Source organism: Chelonia mydas, chromosome 12 (genome assembly GCF_015237465.2).
Source record: "Chelonia mydas isolate rCheMyd1 chromosome 12, rCheMyd1.pri.v2, whole genome shotgun sequence".
In the NCBI taxonomy this organism is placed as follows: Eukaryota; Metazoa; Chordata; order Testudines; family Cheloniidae; genus Chelonia; species Chelonia mydas.
The window spans coordinates 3,255,222-3,271,145 of NC_051252.2; the positions used below are offsets into that span (position 1 = coordinate 3,255,222).

Below are 15,924 nucleotides of genomic sequence, written 5' to 3' on the forward strand. Positions count from 1 at the left end.
CACTCCGGGAGAGCAGAGGGAAGGCTTTCCAAAGGTAGATGGAGCCTACGAGTGCAGGGAAGTGAGGTGGGACCCCTGGAGCCAGCCAGGCCAGCTCTCCTCCATCACCAGGGCCCCTGGGTATTTCTAGCTAGAATGGTTTCAGAGTAACAGCCGTGTTAGTCTGTATTCGCAAAAAGAAAAGGAGTACTTGTGGCACCTTAGAGACTAACCAATTTATTTGAGCATAAGCTTTCGTGAGCTACAGCTCACTTCATCGGATGCATACTAGCTAGAATGGCTCCTGTGCAGTCCGTGAAGGGAGATGCCCCTGGAGTTCTCGTCCAGGCTAGTGCCAGAAAGGTGGCTGGTGGTGAATAGCTGGAAGGAGCCACCTTCCCAAGGGGATTTGAGGCAATGGAGCAGGGAATGCATCATTCCTGCACAGAGGGACTCACGCCCTTCTCTCTCTCCTGCCTGTCTTGGGCTCCGAGAGCCCCCGGAGGCCAGGGCAGGGAGAAAGGCAGCTCGCCTGCCAGGGAGACGCTGTGCCAAAGCTGGTGCCCCTCCCTTGCGCTCTGTGGCCTGCTTGCACCGTGGCAGAATCTGGCCCCTCAAGAGCCAGCATCCTCTGTGGGGAAATGACCTGGCTTCCCAGTGAACTGTCGGGGCCTGAAAGGCAGCTCACCAGCCAGGGAGAGCCCAGCAAGAGAGACCTATGGGGCTCAGAGCCCCCCAGCCTCCAGTGGAGCCCTGGCTGTGCTGGGACTCCGGGCGGGCAGAGGGAGGCCCTGATGGAGCACAGTGGCCAGGGAGAGAGGCCCGGGGAGGTCTGAAGCAGGGCAGGGCGCAGGGAGAGCACTGTAGAGAGTCGTGTCTGGCCACCCCTTCGCCTGGACGCCCGAGGGGGGGACGGTGCCAGCCAAAGAGCAGGGATCGCATGGGGCTGCTGCTGGTAGCCCAGGGCGGGGCGGATGACAGGCCCTGGGGGGAGGGGTAGAGAGCGAGGGATCTGTGTGTGTGTGGTGGGGGGGTGTCGGCACAGCACTGCAGGTGCCCCTCCTCTCCCCTCCCCCCCCCCATGGCACCCAGGGCACTGACGGGTGGTCACTCACAGGTCAGCAGCAGCACTGCCATGGGGAGGAATTCAGCTGCTCTTCTGTCTCTCTCTGTCCGGGATCCACGTGGCCCCCAGGGCCCTGCCTCGCGCCACGGCCTCACTTTGTGTGCTGTCCCAGGCAGAATGCTCAGTGTCCCCCGGAATAGCAGCCGCTGCCAGCCTCCCGTGGGCCCTGCCCCCCATCCTGCCCTCCTGTGGGCACCTGCTCCCCCTCTGGGCACTAACCCAGTGCCAGTGGTGGGGACACATGGGGGCCGTTCCCTGTGGGGAGGCGTGCCAAGTAGTTTGGCTGCAGGGCCCGGGGTGGCCAAGGTCCAGCTGTGGTGAATCCCCTCTCTGGGGGGTAATTCTCCCGACTCGAGGGCTGCTGCCCCCTGCTTATTTGGGGTGGCACAGGGGTGTACTGCCGGGGTGGGGCTGGCATCATGCTCTCAGAGGCTTGAAATAACATTTCGTGGGCAGGGCTCTCTGTGGCACGTGGTGAGCTTGGCACAGAGCTTGAACGGAGAGTCTCTCTCTTCTGTGGACTGGCCCAGCCCTGGACATCAGGTGCAGGGGGGCGCTCCTAGGTGTGGACTGACTAGAAGGAGCTCAGAGCACCCCAGAGCTGGGGAAGGTGATTAGAAGAACTACCCAAGTGTATCTGGATTAAAGGCGTATCCATGCGGCTACATGGCTGCTCTTCTCCCCAGGGAACAAGAGGACTTGACTGGGCTGGACAAGGGATGTCACTCAGGACCCTGGGATGAGGTGGAGCACAGGAAAACTGGCTGAAGGTCTGGAAACAATGTTTGAGGAGCTTTGCCCAACAAAGCCCCTACTGTCTAGCAGAGCGTGCGACGGTCTGTCAGGGGAGTGGTGGAAGACTCATTGCCTGAGTCACTTCAAGCCAGACCGGGCAGAGCACTGGATGCTAGGGACAGCAGTGCATTGGCTCAAAGGGAACAGACGCCCTGATTTAATGGCTGTTTTCCAGATCTAATTCCTGTAGTTCTGCAAGTCAGCTGCTCCTTGGAGCCTTTGGCTGACCAAAGGCTGTGACTGGCCGGTTGCTTTCGGGAGGCAGGTTCTTATGGCTTGTGAACAGACATGTACACACCCTGCCAGACTTTCCCCACACCTGGGAGGCAAACAGAATGCAAAGACTGTGGGTATTCGCACGTGCACATCTGGTGCTTTGTGTGTGCAATAGCACAAACACATATGCACCCCTCACGTCCAGCATGGATGCTCTGTACGTACACACCCCATAGAGACCACATGGTAGCATCCCTGCCACACCCAGCAGTGGTATCGGCTCCACCCAGAGAAAGCCAGACTGATCTCACGACCCGACTTGGCGTCTCTTGCTTAGCACATGTGGAAAGTGCCTTCCCCCGACCCTCTAGCGTGAGGGGCATGAGGGGCTGTGGAGATGGCACTGGAGGATAAAGGCTGCGTTACCCCATGCCGGCACTACTGTTGTTTATACCTTGCCTGAGGGGTAAGTCAGCTTTCCAGCTGCATGTGCACACCCCTAAATACCCTCTGCACCCCCCCGCCCCGGAGGGATATATTTAGCTATGGGACACGCAGGCTGCGTGTGAGACAATGGAAAATCCCCTCCCTGTCTGCGTATCCCAAAGCCAATGCAGCACTGCTACCGTTCCTCAGCCCACTGCTCCTGCAGCCAGCCTTTGGAGCAGACACACGCACTAGCACAGACCGTGAGGGTTGGGATCTCCTCTGGGCCTTCCCACTCTAAGCCCTCGGGGGGAAGCACATAGGTTTCATGCCCAGCTCAGAGAGGTGCAGGCTCTTGTTAGGGTTGCTGTTATAATAGCTACTAGAGGCTCCCACTGAGACCAAGGCTGTGTTGCACTAGGTGCTGCAGGCTCTTTGGGGCAGGGTCTGTCTCGTATTAGCTAAATGGACAGTCAAAGGCCGGAGAGGGAAACTGAGGTACCGAGCGGTGACCTGACTTGCCTGGAATAGAACCCAGGTCCTCACAGGCCACTCCAGTACCCTCTCCACTGGATCCTGCTGATGGTTCATGTATCATCAACCCCATGTCAACATCTCCGGTAGGCCTGCTGTGCAAAATTGATGCCACGTCCCTGGCTTTTGCATGGAGGCTGCAGGTATTATTCCTCCATGTGGGGGGAGAGTTTTAAAACAAGCTGTCCCCTCTGAGCACCGCCCCTCTCACCGCGAGGTGTTCAGCTGCCGTCCTCATGAGAGGAGGGCAGGCTTGAAGCCAGAGAGCTGTACCAAGCGAGTGATAAGTGCAGGGAGCTTCCTGTTTACAGCACGATAACTGAACTGGGGCTACTGAACACCTGTAAACAGGATGGGCCCAGGAGACATTGCTCGTGTTATTGCATCTCCAGGATTACATTTTTCTGGAGACCCATCATTTCAAATGAGAGGTTCTCTCCGCTGTCAGCTGGATGGGATGAGGCATTACAGTGGCCATGTTTGTTGTGGGCATATGGGTGAAGGCAAGAGCGCCAGGATTTGCATACTGCACAGATACTGCAATTAGTGCACTTAACAGCAAGTGCACTGGGATTTGCATATTATACAATTGCTAACGGCATTCCAATTAACAACCATCTGAGATGCAAATCTCAGCACTCTGATGAGCTAGCTGCCAACAATCACAGTGCAAGATCTCATACAGTCACCAAGAACGGATTCAAGCTGGGACAGCTGGATGAAAGTCAGTGAATGTCCAGCTTTCCCTGGCTCTGATTCGCCGAGCCAGGCCATTTCTGCTTAGTATGTGGCTATTGACTTCTGTGGTGTTTAACATTGAGGTTCATTGGCCCTGGGAGGCAAATATTGACCCAAGCAAAACAGAGGTTAGGGACTGCTTCCACGGAAGCTCGATGTCCATCCAAACACGAAGCCAGCATCCACATTAGTGTGGTTACAGACATTTGGACTGGGGTCTGTTGGAAGTCGCTCTATTATGGCCATGACTGTCTCAGGAGGAAGAATCTTTGTTTTAAATTAATATCCTGAGCAGGAGATGAAGCCAATGGGGCTGCAAAACACTATTATTCACCTCTGATGGGCGAATCAGGAAGCTGAGATTTGCATGTGTGATCTGATTGGTCACCAGTGGTGAACACTCATTAGGATTGCTCTCGGCTGCTGCCATTCGGGATGTAGTCATCTCCATGTGCAGTTGGATTGGACCACAGTGTTTGAGGGCCCGGAGTGGTCACACACATGCTTTCAGCCAGCCTGGAGCCAGGCTCATGTGAAGCCATGTGTCAGACTCTGCTCAGATTGCTGCACTTGCCAGGGGGTCCTGAGTTCCCTGCGAGCCGGGGTCCTAATCTTCTGCACAGTTCCCCTGTCTTCCTCCTTTGTGCTCTTAGCTTTGGAGGGTGGGAAGGGTGCCTCAGAACAGCCCAGGGTTTGTCTTTACTGCCTTGTAAACCTCGGCTCAAGCCTCCTACAAATCTGCCAGACTCAGGTCAGCACACACGCAGGAACCAGGTCCCGGAACCCATCCAAGGGGGGATCTGAGGCCCCTTGGGGCCAAGCCCAGGGATAGGCCTGTTGTATGCCTCGTGCTGGAAGGTTATCACTGCCCTAGGCGCGTGACTCCTAGTCAAGGCAGAGTTTGAAGACTATTAAGCTAAGGGGGCCTGCATAGTGCTGGAACCAAGCCAGCGAGGGGGAATGGAGATGGAGCCTTCATGAGAGAGAGCGCCTGAGGTCAAGTGCATGGCCAAGAGTAAACCCCAGCCTGTGGCCATTGCCCTGGCTCCACCTGCATGCACCTACCCATGGTCCAGGAGAGAGACACTTCAGTTGTCTGTGGCCATGTCCAGCTCTGTTCCCTTTCCCATCCCCCACCTCTCTTTGTGGCTCTGAGCCCCACGTGACCCAGCTCGCTTTACACCTTGGTTTGGCTCCTCTGGATCTGTCAGCTGCCCTCCAGATTGCTCCGTTTTCTAGTGGGAACAAACTTCTCCCCTTGGCTCACTCCTTCAGCCCTAGATGGTGCCTGGCAGCAGGAAGGAAGGCACACATGGCTGCGGCCCTGAGCAGCGGTTTACAAGTTCCCCGCCACACTGCTCCAGCTCTTTTCCTGCTCACTCTTGCAACCCTGCTTTCCTCCCCAGGCTTCACCTTGCGTGCATTTTCCCCACATTAAATTGCATCATTCAGGACTTACCCAGGTTCCTCCAGGCCCTCTGTCTCCATTCTTCCTTCTTGCTAATAACACGTGTCCCTTCCTGTGCCAGCCCCTCCATTCCCACGGATGTGAATATTCTTGACAAGTGCTGTTACTGCTTCAGCCCAGCAGGGTCCATCTCCAGTTCCTGACCTGGGCCTCCTGTACTTTGCTCTCAGTGATTGTTTGTCTGACACTAGCTCCTAGAGTCTCCAGCCCAAATCTGTGCAAGGGGCTGTACAAACACATAGTGAGAGCTAGGCCCTGCCTCAAAGAGAGAGATGAGGGGCAGCAGAGGAAGCAGAGATGCAAGGGACTTGCCCATAGTCACAAGCCAAACCAGGAACAGAGCACATCTCTCCTGAGCCCCAATCCAGTGCCCGGCCCACCAGCCCACACTGCCTCCACAGATCTTGTTCCAGCTACCAATCTCACAGCATTTTATGTTGGTTGGTAAATGGCATTATCCCTCTCTTGGAGATGGGGAAACTGAGTCATGGCACAGGGAGGCCATGAAAGGCCCACAGTAAGTCAGTGGCAGCACTGCAAATTAACCCAGCCCCCCTGACTCCACTCCCTAGTCCCCGATTCCCTGGGCCATGCTGGTGGGGAAGCAGTGGGTGAGGCTCAGCAGGTCTGTGAAAGAGCCCCCCTGTAGCAAAGCAACTCCTCACTGGTGCAGCACCTCCTGCTGGTCATCCTGGAAATTAGCTCTTTTTCAGCTCCGGAGCGCCACCTTCTGGCCAGTGCCTTGCCTGCCTCAGGCCCCGTGTCCCTCGTAGACCTGGTGCCCCGCCCTGGCCAAGGCTTTGTACAGCCCCACAACCTCCTATTCCCCCAGCCCTCTCTGAAATGCCCCACACGATGTCGCTCCCACCAATTCCTTTTGGAGATCTGGCTGCGTGGCTAGATCCCCCGGTGGGGCATTTGGGGCCAGACCCGCACAGACTGTCATAGCTGTACATCTGCAATTGTCCTTGGCTTAATCTTGTCCCACTGCTCCTCACTTTACTCCCTCCCCCTTGCACAAGCAGCAGGAGGGAATGGAAAGCTGAGGAAATAAGCCAGTTGAGAACCTGCAGAGAGGTTCGGTCCAAGCTTTGGGAGAGGGCCCAGCAGGAGCTCGGCTGTGATGGCTCGTCTGTCCTTTGGAGCTCTGTGCTGGTTAAAGAGGTAAATGTTGTATTTTAAAGCTTCTGGTCTAGGGCCAGAGGAGGCAAAACCCAGCCATGCATTCTGCAAGTAAACCCTTGAGGGACCCAGTGACCATTCCTCACCTCAGCCCCACAGAGAGTGCTGGAATGGCTCCAAACCTGACTGCTGTAGTAAGCCAAAGTCTTGCTTAATTTCATGCCTGTTATTGACACCACCCCCTCCCCCAGCATCCCTGCCCCTCTTGCCACTCTCTGTAGCGCACTCCCTCCTGGGATTCCTCTCACGCACGGTGCCGTTAAATTCGCCCTTTAGTGCTTGTCTATCCAGCAGCCCCATGCACCCCTGGAGCCTCAAGTGCTGGGCCATTCGGCTTTCTTCCATGGGCCTTCACACATTCACATGGGGCCTTGCCCTGGCTTGGCATTGCTGACAGGCCATTGGCCATGATGGTGGCTCTAAGCTGCCTGTAGGTCTCCCCCAATCCTGGGGATGGCTGTGCGGCCAAACTGTGCCACCCCCTCGCCCCGCTCCAGGCAAGTCAGAGCCACCTGTGGGCTGCTCTAACTTCCGCTGGTGAGGTGCACCGGAGTGCTGTGCACGCTGGCCCTGCCACCAACATGCCTCCTTCATGGGATGGGATTCGCCCAGGAGGGGCTGGTCAGCTATGCCAGCGATGAGTCTCCACATACCAGGGAATCCTCGCCTGCTCTGTAGGGCAGCGTTAAGGTCACTTTGCACCACCCCACAAGTGCGGCAGGGTCTGGCCCATAGTGATTGGAGTTCCCTTTAGTGGAAGATTGAATTATGACACTTCTTAGTGGAGAAAGCAGCTTTGGGGGCTAGCAGGAAGGGGAATGGGAAAACACAGCAGAGCGGATTGTTTGTAGCAAACCTTGAGGCCTGTTCCCTTAGTAACAAGAAGATCCCAGATCCCCTGTACATGCAATGTCCCACGCTCATGGCTTGTATTCAGGAGCAATGTCTTTTGCAGGCTCTCTGGCATGCGTCGTTAGTCTCTGCATCATTCGCATCTTTGCTGCAGCCCCAGCCAGGCGAGCGGAGGGGGAGGGGCTTTGCTGTACGTTCTCCCGTTCTGGGGGGACGTGCTCTGTAGGGTGAATGCTGGCATGCAGCTTGGGCTCAGCGTCTGACCTGCCTCGAAGCTGTGAGGAATCTGGGGCAGAGCAATCGTCCTCCTGATTCTAAAAAAAGGCCCCGAACCTCAGAACACTTGCTGGGAAATTCCAAGCCTCCAAAGTGAAACGTTCTGCCCAGAGCAGTGCTGGTGCTGGGGGTGATGCACAAAGGAGGGTGCGAAGGGACAGATCCGTGTTCTCCTCAGAGGCACGGGGGGAAATATCCAGCCTGGCCAAAAGGCAGGGCACAAGCCTGGCTTTGTGCTCAGGCTGCTCGCAGGCAGGGCGTTGTGAGCAGTGGAGAGTCGTGGGGCTGGGTGACTGCTGTCCTTGATCAGGCAGTTCAGGCTTGGCTCGTCCCTAGAGTGACCGAACTCGGGTGAGCAGGGCCCTTGGCTGGTGTGAGTCAGGGAAGCTCCAGTAACCTTCCTACACAGCAGCTGAGGATCTGGCCTCGTCTCCGTTGTCGGCTCCGTGGGAGCTGGGGCGGGCTGAGCTTGCTGAGTCTCAGCCCAGCTTGTAGCAGTGTGCCCATCGCCTGTCCTGGTTAGCAGCCCTGCCGGAGGGTTTGTCAGAGGGGCTGAGGGGACCTGGAGGCTGAATCCCCTCTGACCTGAGTCGGGGATGCTGTCCAGGTTAACCCTTGCCGTGCCGTTCCTTCTGCCTGTTCCCAGGGCCATGCGCAGCCTTGGCAGGATTTTTCTGAAACCTGTGTGGGCTGTGCGCAGTCAGTGCTCAAGGAAGGCGCCAGCTCGCAGCTCCGTCTCTCCAGGCGTAGCACAGGCAGGGCTGCAGCTTGCGTCCAACTCGCGCGCCTCGCAGTCCGTCACCATCCTGCAGCTTGGCTGGATCCTCGCGCACCACGCTGGGAAGGAGGCAGGGTCTGTGGTGGCTTCTCCTGCTGCGAGGGGGCAGCGGAGTGGCCTGTGTGTCTCTTCTCTGTGCTGACCTGGCAGGGACAGGCAAGGGGGCTGTCCCCCCCAGACCCCAGCTCTGCAGAGAGACCACTAGGCCCCTCAGCACTCCCCAGACAGCATCCACCCTTTACCTTGCCGCACCAGCACCCCCACCCCAGGTAGCATCCCACAGCCAGCATCCATCCCCCAGATAGCACCCAACCATAGCAACACCCATCCACCAGACAACGCCCATCTGCCTCCCAGAACCTTTCTGACAGCCCCCATCTGCCCAAGCACCCCAGGTAGCACCCAGCAGCCCCTAGACATACCAGCACCCCTAGCCACCCAGCTAATCCTGCAGACACCCTCGCAACGCGCCCCCAACCCAAGCACCCTCGGCACTGTTGCACCCCTCAGCTTGCCCAGCACCCAGCTCCCTTAGATATGCTCCAGGTCCCACGCAGCTGCTGCTGCCAAGTTCTGGGCAGCTCCGTGTCCCGCCACTGCTCGGGGCGGGGTGCAGTGCCCCATATGGCTAAATACAAATTATCTGCAAGTCTGCAAAGCAGCTGCTTACTGAGTGAGCACAGACTGTGGCCGCTCTGCACAGCTCTGCCCAGCGAGCCCCTCACCCTGGCACCGAGGGACCCCTGCCAGAAGGGCTGCAGAGCTTCAGTCTTCGTGGCCCATGCGGTGCCTTCAAAGAGGTGGGGACACTTGTCCAACTAGAAACCAAACCAGCCTCCATTGTACAAGTCACTGACCAGCTGTCAGGGGGCAGCTGCCCTCAGTCCCTCGTGGGCTGACCCATGCTTTGGGTCCCAGAACACCCAGTCCAGGCAGGTCCCCGGGGTCCGACCCTCGACCTGCCCCAGGGCAAGGGATTAGCTGCGCAGCTGAGTGCTTCCCATTTTCACACTTACAGGATTAACAGAGAAGGAGAAAACAAACTGAGCAGGACCTGTGTTGGGGGCCCGATCCTGCATGCTCCTGAGCGTGCTCAGCTCCCAGGAGGGCGCCTGGCAGGGTGGGGTTCATTGGCAGTCAGAGAAGGCTAACAAGTCTCAGCAAACCAGGCCCACGGCCTCTAATCCGTGGGCAGAGGAAAGAGTCCAACCCCCTGGTCTTAACTCACAGGCCCATTTCCCACCCTGCTGGGAGCTCTGACCTCCAGTCCTGGAGTGAATCCCCCCTCCTCTGACCCCACATAGGCCGGGTCTCATCCTGCCACCCTGCTGGCCTTTCCTTGGCCTATGGCAGGTGCTGCGGCCCAGAGCCGCCAGCCTGCCGGGAGGGGTGAGCTCTGCATGACTCTCCACTCCCAGGGGGAGACGTTCACATGCTCCATCAGGCTGGCTCTGGATTCAAGACTCGCCAGGGGGCTGCGGATGAAAGAGTCCCTGTTTGCCCCTGGCAGCGAGGAAAGGACTGTGCAGAGAGATGTCTCTGTGCCCTGCACAGCTGCCTCATTCAGGAGTAGGCAGCTCAGTGTGCCCGCGGGCCCAGCGCAGGCTGGCTGAATGAGCCTTTGGAAAACCACAGCCTCTTGGAGCTGGGAAGGAGAGAGAACAAACCCCACTCCAGTGTATTGCCGGTCGGGGGGAGGGTGCCCCGAAGCCTGGGAATGCGCAAAGAAAAGGGGCAGTGGGAATGGGGAGAGCCCGCAGCCCTGCTCTGCCCTCCCCCCGTCTGCTGAGAGGAGGGTTACGAGCTAGCCAGGGAGGTGTCTTGGCATGGGGGCACCCTCCCCCCAAGGTGCATCCTCCTCTTTGAGTTCAATGGCAATAAAGGGCATTGGTGTGAGCCCTCCCCAGTGCCCTGCGATCTCTACCTCCGTGCAGTGGGGCTGCCCCTGGCTGGGGTGGTGAGCAGCCCGCCAACCCATTGCTCCATCTGGATTGGATTGGATTTCTTTTCTTTTAGTTTTTTCCTTATTTTGTTTTTTAAACCAGTCCTTTGGCACCTAGTGGTGGCAGCTGCCATGGGAGTGGCAGCATAGATCAGGCTCTGCACTGCGACTCAGGACACCTGGGTCCTTTTTCCAGCTCTCCCACTGGCTTCCTGTGCAACCTGAAGCACATCACGTCCCTGCTCCATGCCTCGATTTCGCCCTTGGTAAAACGGGAATGTGACTCTGTGAAAGGCTCTGAGTTGCAGAGACAAAGAGATCTAGTAATGCTATAATTAACAGCTCTTGTCAGACTCTGGCCTAGCTTCCTGAGCCCTTAAAACTGATAGAATTGCTTTCACACATCTTAGTGCTTGAGGGTTTTGAACGTACTATTAGATGTTTCTTACAAAACCCGGTGTTTCAGCACAGCCCGGTTTCCTGGCTGGCACAAGCTCCCTTTTTCCAAATATTGCACAGACGGCCACCAGACGTCCGAGCTGGTCTCTGGTGCGTTCGCGTTCTGGCATGCCTCCGAGCTGCCCACGGTTCCATTTTCCAAGGAGAGCCGGCTTTGTGCTAGCCCATTGCTGAAGAGGACACTCGCTTGCTTTTCCCCGGCACCACTGCATTGCCAACCTTGTGGCTGTCGCTAGGGGAGAGAGTTGTTTATTTTTTGCTTTTACCTTAATTAGATTGATTTTAAAAACCCTAATAATCAGTGAATTGGTGGAATATTCCATGAGGCGCATAAAGAGCTGCTGACACTCCGTGGAAAGGCTTGGGAAATATTTCCATTGGCGGTGCTGCGGGCAAGAGAGAAATTCTCTGTATTCTTGCTTATTTTCCTTCCCTCTGTATTTTTAAATTAGACTGAGCCAAATCCTGTATTCAAGAAAATGATCCTATTGATGTCCCTTCAGCGGCTCTGGAAGTACCCAGGGACCCAGCTGGATAGATTGGGGAGCTTGGTCTGGGTACAGAAGACAAGCTGGATTTTGCTCCTGACATGTCTATCTCCATGGAAGGGCCATGGTAGTATAATGCACTGGTGGTGTGCTTGCGTAGGTGACTGTGTTTGCTTTCCCCCCCGCGCCCCCCCCCCCCCCCCCCCCCCCCCCCATGAGGTAAAGGATTCACTACCGCTGCCATCGGGGGGGAGTTCTCCTTTAGCTCATGTGGGGAAGTTGAGGAGCTAGGACCCAGATTCTCAGAGGTATTGAGGCGGTGAACTCCCATGGAAATCCGGGGCAGCTAGGCAAGAATATGTCCATGCTGCATGCCAAGCTCAGGCCCTGACTCAGGTCTGAGCCCAAGCCTCCCTTCTGTCCACGCACAAATCAGTCTGACTGGGATCAGCAATTACTCAGGACTCCGGTCCTAGGAGCCTGTTGGGGGGCTTGGGGCACATTTCCCAGCCTGCCGCTGCAGCCAGCAGGGCTACAAAATGAAAGCTGTGGTTCTCATGAACCCAGGAGCTGGGGATTTAAGAGCACAGCAACCATCAGGCAAGAGCTGGCAGCACTGGGCAGAACCACCACTATTATTTGTAGTACAGTATCACAGTAAGTACCCAGGACCCCATGGCACCAGGTGCTGTACGGACACAGAATAGAGATCGGCCTTGCCCTGAAGAGCATCCGTTCTCGGTAACAGCTCACACTGGAGCCTTTGCCCCTGATCCTCAAGGGCATTCGGCCTGCAGTGGGTTTACAGCTGCGAAGCTGGGGACTCATTGCTACGCTGACATATCCACACTGCACTGCACAGACTGACTTGGGTCTGCCGTCTGAGCTGTGTCCACGCTGCAAAATGACAGGGCTTGGAAAGCTGGACCCAGCTCACAGCAGGACCCGGCCTCTGCAGTGATCAGAGGAGGCGGGCTTCTGCACATGGCATCGCTGCGGGGCTTTAGTCCTGCCCAGGAGGGTCACTTCTTACAGTGGGAGAGAATGGTTCTGTCTCCATGGCCCATTCAACCCTTGGGCTCTCCAGAGAGACTGGCAACAAGGGTCCTAATTGGGGACCACTGTGGCAGTGCTATCTATGATGTGTACCCTTGCCCACACGGATCTGAATCGACACTCCCATGAGTGTTTCACAGAGGCCTTCCTGTGCGCCTCACTGCTAATCTAGACTGGATTAGATCCAGAGAGAGGGGGAAGGCCCCATGGCCTATCAGCAATCCCGTGTCTGAACCAGCCAGCCCCCTGGGTGGAAGGTTTCTTAGGATTTTCAAAAGAGCCTTTTCTCAGCTGATATATTTGGGGCCAGATCGTCAGCTGGTGTGAACAATAGTAGCTCCCTTGAAGTCAATGACGCTTACATCAACGTAGCATAGGGGGCGAGGCACCATGAGCAGAGTTGCCTGAGCCAGGAGGGTCCTGAGTTCTAATCCCAGCTCTGATAGTGACCACCTCTGTGCCACAGGGCTAGTGGCTTAACCCCTCTCTGCCTCAGTTTACTCAGCTGTAAAATGGGGCTAATGCCTGCCCCACAAGGGAGCCGTGGGACCTAAAGTGCTTGTGAAGGTGACGAGAGCCAAGGAACTTTCCCTGATGCATATGCCATCCCTCTCACCGTTGCCAAGTCATCGTGTGTCTTCGCTGCAGTTCAGTAACCTGCAGGCTTCTTCACAAGGGCTGGCCAGGTGCCCGCTGCTCCTCCTAACTCTGCCCACTTAACCATGGCATCGCTAGGGTTGCCAAGTTTCTAATTTCAGAAAACTGGACACCCTTGCCCCACCCACTGCCTGAGGCCCCACCCCCGCTCACTCCACCCCCCTGCCCCTCCATCGCTTGCTCTCCCCCACCCTCTCTCACATGCTCATTTTCACTGCAAGGCCCAAATAGGTGTCGTGCTTGTTGTGACAGGTGTATTCTGCTAAATTCAGGTTTTATTGGTTACAGGAGGCTCGAGCTGGCAGCAAAATAGTCAAAAAGGGTAATTTTTAAAAAATGAAACTTCACAAAGGTTTTCATGATTCTTTCCCTCCCCGTTTCCCATTCTTTGTAACCAGCTCCATGTTTTTTGTTCACTAAAGTTACTGTAATTTTATGTGTGGAATTAGGACCACACGTTATCACAGCTGCTATGGGTCCATTAAAGGCCCACTCCTGAAGCCCAAATACAAACCCAGAGAGCACAAGCACAGAAATGCACCTGTCCCGATACCTATATAAATAAATCTGTAGAAACTGACCCCCACACCTACGTGCAGATACACACGTGTATTCATGTGTACACATCCAACATGCACTAACACATAGACTTCCACATGATTTATTATTACAATTCTTGTCTAGTGCCTAGAGACCCCACCTAAGATCAGGGCTCCAGGGTGGTAGGTGCTGGACATACACATAAAAAGAGAGAGTCTGCAACAAAGAGGTTATAATATAGCTAGACAAAGGTGGCGAGAAATGTATGATCCATTGTCTCTTCTGCAATTACTAGTCAACAACATTCACTTTTTAAGAAATAATACATTGCTTTTAGAGTTCCCTTCTCTTTTAAAAACTTGCTATGAAGTGAATACATGCACATTTTATGTCATCCATTTGTGTGGGTGCAAGCCAGTGAAAGGAATAAAAGTCAGCACTAGGCATATACACACATGCGGCAATACACGCACCTCCGTACACAAAGACGCACAGTCTCTTACACACGTACAGTGCGTGCATGCACACACTTGCCTACACAGAGACACTTTTCCGTACACTAGGGGCAGCCTAGATCACCCAGCCAGCTGGAGGGGAAAAGGTGGGGGTGGGGGAGAGAATGGGGAGGAAAAGAGACCAAGGATGAGAGCAGTGTGGGGGGTGAGAGGGAGCAGTAAAAGAGAGAGGAGGGGGTCTGGAGGTGTATGTGGGGTGGATGGGGATGCAGGGTGAGGCAGAAGGCTACAGGTGCATGAGGATGTGGGGGGCACAGGTGTATAGGGATATAATGGGAGTGCAGCAGTGTACGGAGGTGCAGGGGGTGAGGGACATGGGGGTGGAGAGGATGGGTGGGAGAGCGCTGTAAGGGTTACAGGGCTGGGATGGGTAGGTGTGGGGGGCAGGATGGGATGGGGATTGGGGTGCAGGGGGGTTGGGGCGGGCAGGGATGCAGTGACGGGGGACAGGGGTGCGGGGGGTTGGGACAGGGAGGGATACAGTGACGGGACACGGGTGCAAGGGGGTTGGGACGGGGAGGGATGCAGTGAGGGGGGATGGGTTTGGCGGTGGTTGGGTCGGGAAGGATGCAGTGAGGGGGTGGGCTGCAGGGGGGTTGGGACGGGGAGGGATGCAGTGATGGGGGATGGGTTGGGGGGTTGGGGCGGGAAGGATGCAGTGAGGGGGACACAGGTGCAGAGGGGTTGGGACGGGGAGATGGGGGATGGGTTGGGGGGGGAGGATGCAGTGAGGGGGACACGGGTGCAGAGGGGTAAGGACGGGGAGGGATGCAGTGATGGGGGATGGGTTGGGGTGGGAAGGATGCAGTGAGGGGGACGGGGTGCAGAGGGGTTGGGGCGGGGAGGGATGCAGTGAGGGGGGATGGGTTGGGGCGGGAGGGATGCAGTGAGGGGGACGGGGGTGCAGAGGGGTTGGGACGGGGAGGGATGCAGTGAGGGGGGATGGGTTGGGGCGGGAAGGATGCAGTGAGGGGGACGGGGGGCAGCCCCATTCCCAGCACTGGGAGATGGGGATACACACACCTCCCACTGCCGGGTGCCGGCGACGGACGGGGCACTGGAGCCCGGGCACACGAGGAGCGCCCGGAGAAGAGGCCGGGCAGCAGCGGGAGACCCCTCAACAGCTGCCTGCTCCGCACTGGCGAGCGGTGCTAGTTCCTCCCCTGCCCTGACCCAGCCAATGGGAGCTGCGCCTGGGGGCGGGGCAGCCTGCGCCCCCCCCCCACCCCCCCGGCAGCCCCTAAGGCTACGAGCTGGACGTGCCGGCTGCTTCCGGACCTGGGAGCTGCGCGGGCCATGGCACAGCACTATCAGGGAGCCCTCCAGCCCCGCTGCGGCGCCGGGAACAGGACACGCAACAGCCCGGGCAGTGGCGCTGGCTGGAGCCGTCCGGATTCCTTTTCGACCGGGTGTCCCTGGGCGTCACTCACCCAGACCCAAAGGCATCTCTGTCCCACGCTGACCCACCAGCTGGGCCCGGCTTGTTGCTGCCGATGGCTCAGGGGCCATCAGGAAACGAGCCTCCCGCCACCCCAGTCTTCCTTGGGCTTTTTGTTGTGTCCATCCGTGGCTGTAACCCCTACCTGTGTCATGTGCCTGGGGCCAAGGAACGAACTCAGTCTCTGCTTGCGCCCTGCCCTGTTCCCAGGAGCTGCCCCTGCCGGCATGGTGCCAGTCCACTCCTTGCTTATGTTCTCCAGCCACGCTCTGATACACCAGCTCACGCTGAGTCATTCTGCTGCAGGAGGGGCCCCATGGGGCCCTAGGATCAGGCCTTCTGGGAACCCACCCGCGCCTCATTCCTGACTGCAGGAGCTGGAGATCTGCCGGGACTGGGCCGGCTAGAATGGTTTGCATTACAGGTCCAGAGCAAGGGATCAGTACATCCCAACAGACA

The 15,924-nt window shown here is 57.0% G+C and overlaps 1 protein-coding gene across 21 annotated transcripts in view; it reads left to right on the forward strand.

Annotated features, from left to right (window-relative positions):
• MTSS2 (MTSS I-BAR domain containing 2) overlaps window positions 1–15,924 on the forward strand; it is an 80,218-nt gene that overhangs the window by 3,159 nt on the left and 61,135 nt on the right. For 8 of the 21 annotated variants that reach the window (XM_037877343.2, XM_037877339.2, XM_037877344.2 and 5 more), the window contains exon 2: window positions 11,224–11,415. The exons of the other annotated variants lie outside the window; for them this stretch is intronic. In XM_037877343.2, the coding sequence (XP_037733271.1) occupies window positions 11,224–11,415 (192 nt within the window). The remainder of the gene's footprint in view (window positions 1–11,223; window positions 11,416–15,924) is intronic. 21 annotated transcript variants of the gene reach the window in all.